We start from the raw sequence: 12211 nt of genomic DNA on the forward strand, positions 1-12211 counted from the left end.
GGTGCAATGTTTTTTATCGTTTTAATCCAAATTATAGTGATATTTATACAAATGTTGACTTACCACAATTGTGGGTTTTATTGCCTTTGACTGAGCTTCTATATATAGGCCACTACGTTGGATCACCATTGATTAGTTGTATATTTAAAATGAGAACATTTTTTAATCCATTCAGGGAAATAATATGGTATATCAAAATTTCCCAGGAAGTGACTAGATTTTACAATTTTACATTTAAAAGAGATGAGCATGAAAAAATTACATAAAACTGCATAAAGACTTACGCCTTATAGTTATTTGTTTTTATGCCGTACGAGATGCTTTTTGGGTCTGTTTTATGTCGACTCCTGTGTGGTGGAGTGATGGATTATTTAAGGAGATGTCAAAACAATGTAGTAAGTTATCAAACTACAACAGACAGTGAATTAAACAAGTAAACTATATTTTGACAACCTTGGGCAGACTTTGGCTCAGCGATTTCAGACCACCTTCCAGTCAAAACTGACTAAGATTAAGCCTTTGCAAGATGCTTTAAGTGCAAATGGTCAAAAAACATGGGTCCATATAACTTTTAGTTAATTTATCTGTCATGGTAAATATTAAGCCATTTATGCGCATGCGTGACTAATAAAAAAACCAATACCTGATTATTTCACGTTTTATGTCTTAGGTATGGTTTTGTAGGACTTTACTCAGGACCAGAAACAATGTAACAGGTCATTGTCAATCAGTGCCTGAGCATAACGACTTCAGTGATGCACTTTCTAAATGGGTTTAATTCGTACAAATATCAAACAGCACAGTAGACCTTGTAGCGTTTCAAAATGACCAAAGCCTCTAATGAGTTATTGACATCATCTGATAATAAAACAAACAAAAAATGTTACATTGTATGTCAAGCAACAATGACATTTTTTTAAATAGCATTAATTATATAATTACAAAAGAAATATCACATACAATGACAGCAATGCATTAGCCACAAATCAAACAAATGCTGGAAATATATGATAATAAATAAGTCTAACTGTAAGCACAGGTACAGAAAAATAAAGGGTGGAGATGTGTATATGATCAACTTAATAATTTTAAAACTTCCAGGCCAAAACAACTGTTGTGCTATACCCAAAGACTAAGCGATCACAGTTAATCTTAAAGGCTGCTGCAAATACATTTAACAACAATAATTGGGCCTAAGCATCCTGTGGACACAAGAGGTGAGCTCTCAGGGTAACTTGCTGACATGCAAAGTTAAAAACTACTCACGTGTTTGCTGTGAATGCTTCACACCACCACACGTCCTAATGATGAGAATGCAAGTGCTTCAATCATAAAAGAAAAAAAAAGAAATGTCATTCACCCACTTGCAATCAACACTTATTAAGCCTTTCAGTTAAATAAATACTTCAAACAGACCTAGAAAAAGGCCTCGTCTAAAAAAAAAAAAAAATTAAAAGTAAATCACAAATGTGTTAAATGTTCACGAGCCACTGCACTGTAGTTTCCTGTGTGTTATAGAAATAAATGATAAACAGTCGTACTTTAAAACAAATACACAATACTGCAATTCTCAGATGTGATAAATGTTCCAATTGTGTCACATGACCAGAGAAGGCTGCTTACTCGATTCGTCATTCATTCTTTCACACGGTAATAAGCCCGGTCGTACAATGCCAACATGCTCCCAAAATATGTGTGTGTTTGTTAGGTAGAGTCTCGACTCTATTAATAAAACTCACATGTCTGACCTGAGTTCCAGACATGAGGAAAAGATTAAAGACATATGACAACAGAAGGATGTAGCATCTGCTCTCGCTATTCTAGTGGCAACAGTTTTGAGGCATAAGGAATGCTTCTTTATAACAGCATACATCCAACATAACTTATATTATAAATAATTTCTTAAAAATATTATGACCACAGCATGAATGTCTAACATAAAAAAATCTACAGTGATGGCATAAATGAACAGATCTTTCTGCTGTCAATTTTTCTTTTTTGACAGAAAAGCTCTTGTTTCGCTGTGAATTGCCTCTTCTATTTTAAAATGCCCTTTCTTCTTTTTATTCCAATATGACAACCCATAAAGTGTTACCTTACTGGGTTCTGTGCATGTAACATACTGAAATAATGCCATTGACATGGAATATTGAAACAAAACTGTAAAAACCAGGTACAAAAGATACAATATAATCAAAGGACCACATGAAGAGGTGTGAAAAAGTCTTCAGTATTCACACAAAAATATCAACTGAAGTAACTCACTGGACAAGAAGCGTCCTAAGTTTATATACATATGATAAGTAAAATTGAAAATAGATTTTCCTCTCTGTACATAGGACTGTATTCTTTTGTCTTCCTCTTCTGTATTTACAATGAACTCCTCTCCTTTAGGTCCGCCGTGTCTTTCAGTTTTGTGTGGCTCTAGTCCAGAGAGATAACGTCAGATATGGAGCCATAAATGGCTGCCGCCGCCGCTGCGGCCTCCATCGATGACCTCGACAGACCTGAGATGACGTGGCTGTCCCTATCTCTGTCCCGCTCTCGCTCTTTTTCCCGGTCACGGAGACTGCTGGAAGAAACCAAACTGCTTGTGCTACCGCTGTTGCTGCCTCCATTGGCAGCTGCCAGTGTGCTGCTGCCGGGGGTGCCCGGCTGCTCCCGCAACATCTGTGAAGAGCTGTAGGGCAGGAAACGGTTGAGGAGGAGCTCATGGTCCTCAGACGCTGAGGCAGTTGCTGCGGCAGCCATCACCATGTTGTAATGCTAGAAAACAGAGTAAAATTCATGTTTAAAAACAAAAATTCAAAACTGTCAAGTTGCATTGGTGTTTATGTTAGTAGGAGAAACACAACAGAACCTGTGAGGCAGATAAGCTGCAAATGTTTTCAATTTAAACTGTTATATGGCTCTCAACTCTGGGATGTTAACTTTAGCCGTTAATAAAGGATTTATTAACCAGAATTATTATTATTATTATTATCACACTGTTTGAGGATGAGAATTAGTCCTGTACAAAAAATCGTTAAAAATGCTTTTTTCAAATATTTCAAATAATATATATTTTCAAAAAATATTAGTTCATCAGTTGTTAAGCTAGAATTTTCAAAAAATATTAGTTCATCAGTATTTTCTATCAATTTACACATTTTTTTTAGAATAAAAGAAGAAACAGAGGATTCCGATTTTATAGAATAAAAGAAGAAACAGAGGATTCCTAACAACAAAGGTGATCTTCTCATATGTAGCCTGTGCAGAAATATTATACATACCTGGGCATCGCCTTGTAGAAAGGAGAAGAAATTGAGATCTGAAAGAAGATGCAAAAATTTCAGTGATACAATTTCATATATTTGACATTTTTTAACTTAAGAGTTCTATAACATTCCATGCTTTGCCTCTGTGACAAAAACAAGAGAAAGATTTTTAAAAAGTAGTATTGGTGCACATTCGAAAGGAATGCCATTAAGACTAAGACTAAATACTATTTTAACTCACTGCCTTACAACCCAATACTTTCATTCATTAGGACACCTTTTCACATATATTTTGCATCAATAATTTGAGGTGCTAAAAGGTCTTCTTCTGGTAGATGCTCTTTTTCTACCCGATCTGTACATGTACTGTTAACAGACAACCTGCTAAAAAGGAATCTCAAACAAATGTATTAATATGACTTCATTCATTGCTGTGTTCTTAAAACATTCATCATATGTTGACGACATCCATTTCTAAATTCATGAAGTACCCAAAGCCATTCCAATCTTCAAGTTTTAGTTTTATTCTTCTATGGAAAGACTACCAAGCACTTAAACTAGAATATGCAATTATATTAAGTAAAACCTACCTGGCAGGTCACTAGTTGTGTGGTAATAGTGGCGGTAGTCCTGGATAAGCGGTGGAGGAGGAGGAATGTAGCTTGTCTCCACAGGGGGCATGCTGGGAGCTCTTGTCACAGGAGAAGACTGACTGTGTAGGTTCAGTACTCTGTAAATAAATAAAGAAGGTGTCAAGAAGGGAGTCAAGAGCAAAATGTCTTCCTTCATGAAGCGTACAGACTCACCCCTTGTTTGCAGGTGGAGAGACAGGTGATAGCGGAGGACAGGCCCTTTTGGGTGGTGGCTCATCCTCCGGTTCATCCTCTGAGGAGCTGTCCAGTGTCAGGTCAATCACATCAATTTTCTTGCTGCCGTCATTGGATGAGCCTCGTTTTTGCTCATGAGCGTCAGTTTGAGACAAATCTGGAGATAAATGTCTGAGTTACACTCTGCCCAGAATTAAGAACAGGGAGCGACATCAACATGTGTGAAATGTGTGCTACATACCCCTGGCTATACCATTGTATGATGCTGATACCTCCTGCACCTCTTTCTTTGACCTCATTGGGGCCCAGCTTCCATCTTCTTTGAACTGGATTTCATCACAGTCTGAGCAGCTATTTAAGATCTCCATAAACAATCTATGAAAATAGCAAAGCACATGATCAGCTTACAAGTAAACATCCAACTTTCCCAGCTCAGTTACAAACATGTTGTTGGTAGAGCTGTAGTTGTAACATTGGTGTTTTCAAGTTGAAATACTTAATACAGTAGCCAGTTGTTTTATCTTAATAAATGATTAACAAAGTTTTTAAACAGCAGGAAAAGAAAATTCTACTACACTAACAGTTTTTTCTTCCTGTGTTGGGATGTGTTGGTATGACAATATTTTAATAATGAAAATACACATTTCCTTAATGGGTCCATCACAGAACATTTCCTCTTCTAATACAGCTTCAGGAAGCATTTGTGAAAGAGTGATAGTCTAACCATTAAGTATTTCCTTATATCAGAAATATTTGTTTACTGTTGTTAAGGTTATTATTTCCTATTATTTGATAAAGAATTATGTGTATGACTTGAATAAAATATTTGGTCTATTGCAATATTGCAAAATAATTTTATTCCAAATAATCTTTTGCTCACCCATCAATAATGAGGTGTTCATATGGCGCCTTCTTGTCACAGACTGGACAGACCCAGGTCGGTTTCTTCTCATTCATTTGGATATAAAGTGTAGCATCAAAGCACTGGAGGTGTGAACACGTTATCGATCTGCAGGGGATCGTCAGCCTCATTTTCCCCAGCTTTAAAAAAGCAAATAAAATGAAGCCAAATAGATGTCAGTACATATAAAAACAAATATAAATACAATTATCCTAAAAAATAAATAAATCAAGGAAAATAGTCCATACAGGACAAAGGAGAGACACTCGTAGACTGGTGGTGGCGATCTCACTCTCTGGATCAGCTGTCAGCTTCTCCTTTACTATAAAAAACAGCAAGGAGACATCAAAAAATTATCTCTATGGAAAAAATGTCTAGAAAATTAAAAACTAAAACTCAAAATAAAAAATTATCTCTATGGAAAAAATGTGTAGAAAATTAAAAACTAAAACTCAAAATCTTATCTTATAGTGTTGGTGTATTTTAGCACATTGTCATATTATTTTATGACAACTGCCAAAAAGCATTTTGGTGTCAAATGATTACTGAGGTCACATACATGACACATATATTTCTTTTCTACTGGTTGAGAATTTGATCGATTGATTTAAAATTTTGTTTCAATTCTGACAAATCAAGCAATGACTTACTTAGAGCTCTCGAATGGTCAGGGTTCCTAATTCCTTTGGCTCGTAGTCTTTGCAATAAAACTGCAGAAGACTGCTGTTTTACCAGATAAACTGCCATGGAAAAGCTCTGGAAATACAAAAAAATAAAAACAATGAGTCAGAAAAATGACCAATGTTCACAATAAAGGATTTTGAGCTGACAGTCCGTGTTCCGAAGCACTGTCTTACCCGGCCGATTTCTGAAGTCCATGACACTACAATTGTGTTAGGAACTGTGGTTGAAAGTCGAACCAGAGAAGTAATGTTAATGGGACGACTGGGCCTTTTTGGTTCAACTCCATTTTTGGTAGGAGGAAGGTATCCCTGAAGACAAAAACATTGAAGATTAGTAATTGTCCGTACGTTATAAAGATGCTGAGTGAAAATAACAAGATAAACAAGGCAAGGCTGAACTCACTGGAAGATTACAGGGTTTTCCATTCACTTTTACACACAGATTAGGGGGGAAATGATCCTCCTGCGGACAGCTGGTCTCTGATAAACAAAATCTGACAATGACAGAAAATTATTCACATTATTGATTTTGTTTACATTGTTAAATAAAGTGTCACATAAATTAACTTCTGTTGGAAAATTAAAAAAAGGTTGACATGTTAGCTTGGTCTGACAGCAAATGTTAAACACCTTTAAAAATTATACTCGGAGCTAGCTACCCTCAAAACATTAACACACAAAAAAAATCACAGTGAATGAGAAGAATTTAAAAAGAACACAATAACAATACCACACCTGTGGTCAGTCTTTTTATGGATCTTTTTAATATGTACTAATTCCCTGATTAAAATTTCTTTTAGCTTTGGCAGCAATCAGCTGCAGTGTGAAGATAAGAGGTGGACACACAATCTTCTCTCTCGTCTGCTTGAATCTTATCTGTGATTGTGATTCCAACTGCCAGCTTATAAAAAGCAACACTTGGTATTTGTGGCAAAACATATTTTTTAACAATTAGTACTATATTGATTGTGCAAGAATGGGGCACGAAGAAGTAGAAGAGACCATTTCTAACATGTAGAGCTGAAATTACATTGATTATTTATTAGTGACATGAACTGACCGACGGTCAGTGTTTCTTCAGTGACTCAAAGTTTCTGTCCATCATTGTTTTACAAGCGCTCAAGCAATCTTTAACTTGCTTTTCCAGTTGAAGGAGACCCAGAGCTAACAGCTTCAACCACTGTAACACTATTAATGTATTGTTTTCTTCCTGCTGTAACCCCAGGGCTTGACATCAGAACCTACAGAGGTCACTTTAAGAAAAACCCTACATTACAGAACAAAAGCAGGATTTTCTTTAGTGAACAAACCCTGCACAATCCCAATAATCAGAAACGGATGTGTATTTTAATTAGACATACCTTAACTGTACTTGAACTGCAAAATCACACTTGGTCCCGGAGATGTCCCTAAAAATAAAATATATATATATATTTTTTTTTAGACAGATCACAAACACTTCCAAAGTTCCAAAGCAATAAAAAGTCAAATTTACACATTCTGCTGCCTTCACTGTTCGACCTTGTAATACGATTTATGTATTTTTCACTTTATCTTATCTTATATCACCTGAAGCTAAATATAGTGTGAAACGTTCACACTTACATGGAGCTGCTTATCTGCTGAACTTGCTGTGGCGTTAACGCAAAGGCATAACATGACTCCTGGAACCGCTGACTGTTGTCTGAGGCTGTAAAGTCAGAAAAGGAAGATAACTTTAAGTCGGTGCATTGTTATGGAGAACTTTTTTGCGAGTCATCATGTAAACGTTTATGGTTTTAAAGTCATAAACCAGATATATGTGGACAAATGTTCAACCTGAAAAAATTAGATAAGAATTCAACGAAGATATGTCTGTAGAGGGTGAGGAGCAATTTGCAGGTGTTTCACTGCAAGCACAAACAATGTTTGGGAATAAATCCATATAAAATGACACAACTTCTGCTGTGATTGTCCTAATATAATATGAGTCAGAAGAAGACAGTAATAATTAACTCATCTTACATGGAATTATACACAAACCCCTTATTCAACTACAGGAGCACGCTCAGTTGACTTCTGCAACGCCAATGTCCACAGGAGTGCATGTGTGGCTGTTAAAGAAAAAACATGCTGCACTGAAAGCAGAGTACATAGAAGCTAAACATTTACCTAGGCTGGTTGGCTTGATGAGCTCGTCAAGCACGTCATAGAATGGCAGTCTCTGGAGTTTGACATCAGGGTGTACTGGATGCAGGGCTGAGGGGAGATGAGGCAGGCCCAGCTCATGTTTAGGCCCAAGCAAAGAGACAGGTAGGAGAGGCGATGGAGAACCATGGGCATCAAAACCCAGCTGGGCGAGGCCTGCAGGCAGGCTAGAGGCAGCATGAACCCCAGGCAAAGCCAAGTCCACTGGTGAAACCATTTTAGTTGGGAAACGCCGTCTGTACAGCTCTTTTATTTTCATCTGCACTGCAGGACTGCAGCCAGCCTTGAGTAGATGAAGAGCTTTGGTCAAAAGTTCATGTTTGCGTCCATGCTTATTTCGCCCTGCATATCCCAACAACACCTGGAGCTCCGAAACTCGAAGACTCATTACCATTTGCTGTTTGAAACGTAAAAATAAAAAATAACAAAAGTTTGATTAACCTCTTGGTTAAAAACATGAATCAAAGGTAATAAATATAGATTGTTAATATGAAACAAGTTCACATTTTTAATATAAATGATAAGATTTCCACATGAGCAATGCCTTTTCTTTCTACTTTCAGTGCAGTAGAAGCTAATGTGTCTCTAACTACAACTATGGACAACTTCTTTGTCCAGCCACTCATAGATGTCAAAGCTATTTCTTTTCACAGTGATAACAATGTATTTTGTTCTGAAGTATTAAAAAACAAAGTCAAATGGAATTTCACTTCAAAAAAAAAATAACAACCAACATTATGTACTACACTTACATTAGACACTACTTTAAGCCTTTGTTGACTACGGTAACCCAAAGAATCTTCTGGTGAATAATAGTATTTATATGTACGCCATGATAAAAACAAACACATTTGATGCCATGAATGAACAAAAACTTATATACGAACTTTTACTCTATTGTTATGCAATTTCTGCATGGCACTTTTCATTTTTATTAACAACCTGTGACTGTTGTGATGTTGTGTCAGATTATCTCTGAAAGAGATGCAGCCAAACGACGACTATAGTGCGTATATTACATACATATTTTTTGTCTGCTGGATATTGATACCACCAACATACTGAAGTAAGAGACATTACAGCTCTGCTAACACCCCCTAAAGAATAATGCTGTCATCTCACATAAACACATACATGAATTTGTTAAGACTATGTATTCAACCCAGGGCAATAAAAAGAAAGACGCCATAGTAATGACAGTAACAACATAAAAACGGTTCAAGCTTTTATCTGATCACAGATGACACTAGCACTGAATGAAGCTACATGGAGATTGTCTTCCAGGGAATAGACAGAGCCCATTTTATATCGAACACTGCGATTTGTCCAGTAAAGCAACTATTCTGTCGGCCGTATAAGACTAAATTATTGTTAAGTTGAAAACCCAGACACAGTTATGCTTGTGGCTCGTTTGTTGAAAGCAATATATGGCATTTTCTGCAGCTGAGCCGCCCAGCAGGAACATCGGCAACAATAACAAAGCTAAAGCTAACGAGCTAGCCGCTCGGCTAATATCCTGTCTACTGTGGTCTGCTTTGTCTTTTTATTTATATTTGCATCGACATCAATAATATTTAGGTGTCTGTTGGTATATGACACCTAAATATGCTGTGAAAATAAATTGCGGCTGCGTGAAACATCTATTCGTGAAGCTATAGTTGAAGCTAGCTTTACCTTCAGTTCCGCACTCTCCGCCATCTTGTTGCACTGGCTGCGCACGCGCAAAAGCAAGCCTCAGGGGACAGATTCAAACTTGTCCGTCATTTCCTCGTAACAGGCACAGGGGGTCGCTGTTGCAGCATATAGACAACAAAACAAGGCATTAAAAGGAATGCACACACAATCACTATAATAAAAGTAAACATTTCAGAGGAAATATTAGGTGTCTCTGCTTTTTGGTACATTAGAACATCAAATGTGGTCTTGATAAGGTATTTACTGGTCGACTACACAAGTAATTAGTTAAGCTTTTAAAAACGTATTCAATATGGATGAAGAATGAAAATATTTAAGTGAATAACAATATTCATTTTGTACAGTGATCTGATAAAAAAAAGTGATCTAACAAAACATCATCTATAATCCCTGCCTTATATCTCAACATGTGTTTCACCAGCAACTTTATAATTTAATCAGTTTCAGTTTTTTTCTCCTCCCATAATTACTTTAGGAATATATTCTTTACTCATTTAATCATTACCTTATCAATAATTACCCAAAGTTACAAGAGAAATAGTAGGACACCACCCTCTTGCCTGTTGCTTAAAAATATAAATGTAATTATAATAGTGTTGTTAAAACACTAGCAGCAAATGTTTCTAAAATATGCTTGAGGTTTTTTTTTCTAGGAAGCCATGTTATTAAAGTAATTTATCAAGAAGATTTAGAATAGCAGTTAGCAATAAAAACTAAAATAAATGGTGGCAAAACACCGAAACGATTAAAAAGTGAAGTTCTGTTGAAGAATACTCTATATTGACCAAGGAACATCTCTACTTCTTCGGCCTTTATTTAGCACCTTAGAGCGTAGTGCAGTAGCTAACTGTAAATCTAGAAATCATCTAGCTTTGTATTTTACCTGCTTATACTGCTTTATTTCAGAGAAAAAAAAATCTTTGTTAGACATTTTAGATTAGGCTTTGACTGAGTGTAAATGCTGTTTACATATTGAGGCATCACCAAGATGTCTAGATCGGGACATAGGCATCTAATAAATATAACACTGTTACATTAAATTATATATTATTGTAAATATTTACATTATGGTTAAATACAGTATTTGGGTGCATTTAGAACTGTTTATTGTTTGTCAGCAGTAAAACTTCCATATAATTATGTACAAAAAACCCAACAACATTCCATTTGATAAAATTATTAATTTTTTTTATTAGTGGTGAAACAATTACAGGAACAAATAAGCTAATTTTAATCCATTGCATGTTTACGTACAGGATTGGAGTATTAGTTTAGCCTGTTAACCTCTGTGGTGTGTTTAAAGTCTCCAGGAAGGAATATGCCTGATCTGACAGCTACAAAGAAAAGAATTTGTAGGCCTAAATCGATGCACAACCTCTGTAAATGAACAAGTGTCACTTATTCAAAGTGCACAGAAAATCCAACCAAGACATTTTCCCGTGAGAGGAACACATTTAAGGTAGTTGTAGGCTAATCCATGATAATACAAGTATAAGAGCAATGGGTTGGCTATGTACAAGCTGCTGTTATCGAAACGAAAAACTGATATAACAACCTAGAATAACTATTACAAGATACATCGTCATTGCACTTTGCCACAAATAATAAATATCAATATTGTATCTTTTTTTTCTTTCAGGAAAATGTCATTGTATGCAAATGTGGAGAATAGTTACACAATTTATAATAATACAAATAAATACAGTTCTTCTGGAGGTTTGTTGTGCTGAGCGCCGGACGTGTGAAGTGATCCGGTTCAGGGCGGCAGCAGAGGAGATTTGAAGGTGCAGGAGGCGCTGCAGTGGCGAGGAGTCAACATCTTACAGGAGAAATGGTGCAAGGCGTCGTGAGCTTCTGAGAAGAAGGGGATGAGATTGTTAGCGGTGTAAAAGTAAAAGAGTGCAAAGAGTAGGCTACTTCTGTTACTATATGTTTTAAATGCTGCCTTTTTTACACAGATGGGATTGGACGGTTTTATTCATTGTAATGTCATAGCATTAAACAGAATCATTCCATTTATTTATTTATGGTCCTACTTTCAGGCCTTCTTCTGCACAACATCATACCAAATGTATTTAAGTTTGATCCCATTTGGAGTAAAATTAAAGATAAAGCATGGAAATTGTATACACCGTGACGGACAACTGGGATACAGACAATGGCTATGTGTCAACAAACAAGTCCAAAGCAGTTTAGAAAAATGAGAAGAGGCTTCACCTTTAATCCAAAAAGCGTCTTCAGTTCTAACTGACTGCTGGAAAAATTGTTTGATTTGAAAAAAGCCTCTGAATGAGAGGTGAAATGTCTTCTAGAAACTACGTCACTTCAGTTCCCTACCTTTAAACTGCTTTGGAAAAATGACCTGGACAACTTAGAACCAACTTCCAAATCCTGTGGAGTACTTCCAGTCTACTTCTGCAACCGTACGTTTGTTTCTTGATGGCTACATCCAAAATGCACACTACACTACAACACACACACGATTCCCTGAAATCATTGACAAAAATGTTCGTCTTATGACTCGATTTACCTTGACTGGGTGTAAATAATGACTGGGACACATGAGCTAAAGTGACACCGAGCAATTCAATGATATTTAGGACATGTGCTGTGTCCCTGCTCCACCTTCATGAGTCTCACCTCTGACGATGTGAAGCTGCT

General features: G+C 36.4%; 1 protein-coding gene across 1 annotated transcript; it reads right to left on the bottom strand.

Annotated features, from left to right (window-relative positions):
- Positions 1-758: 758 nt before the first annotated feature.
- Positions 759-9659, bottom strand: pias1b (protein inhibitor of activated STAT, 1b). The gene is made up of 14 exons (XM_008312115.3): positions 9530-9659; positions 7820-8252; positions 7274-7358; positions 7030-7077; positions 6072-6162; positions 5843-5977; positions 5636-5741; positions 5234-5307; positions 4965-5125; positions 4326-4459; positions 4064-4241; positions 3848-3987; positions 3273-3310; positions 759-2766 (listed from the first exon to the last, which is right to left on the bottom strand). The coding sequence occupies exons 1-14, from the start codon at positions 9551-9553 to the stop codon at positions 2425-2427; spliced, it is 1989 nt and encodes a 662-aa protein (XP_008310337.1). The 5' UTR covers positions 9554-9659; the 3' UTR covers positions 759-2424.
- Between the last annotated feature and the right edge of the window lie 2552 nt (positions 9660-12211).

Source organism: Cynoglossus semilaevis, chromosome 6 (genome assembly GCF_000523025.1).
Source record: "Cynoglossus semilaevis isolate Cse_v1.0 chromosome 6, Cse_v1.0, whole genome shotgun sequence".
Classification (NCBI taxonomy): domain Eukaryota; kingdom Metazoa; phylum Chordata; class Actinopteri; order Pleuronectiformes; family Cynoglossidae; genus Cynoglossus; species Cynoglossus semilaevis.

Excerpts from the sequence above, each read along its gene's own strand:
- pias1b (XM_008312115.3), bottom strand. The coding sequence starts at position 9,553 with ATGGCGGAGAGTGCGGAACTGAAG. Across the intron at positions 6,163-7,029 it reads GCAGTTCAAGTACAGTTAAG|ATTTTGTTTATCAGAGACCA; the intron begins GTATGTCTAATT and ends TGTCATTGTCAG. Across the intron at positions 5,126-5,233 it reads GAGTGTCTCTCCTTTGTCCT|CTGGGGAAAATGAGGCTGAC; the intron begins GTATGGACTATT and ends GCTTTTTTAAAG.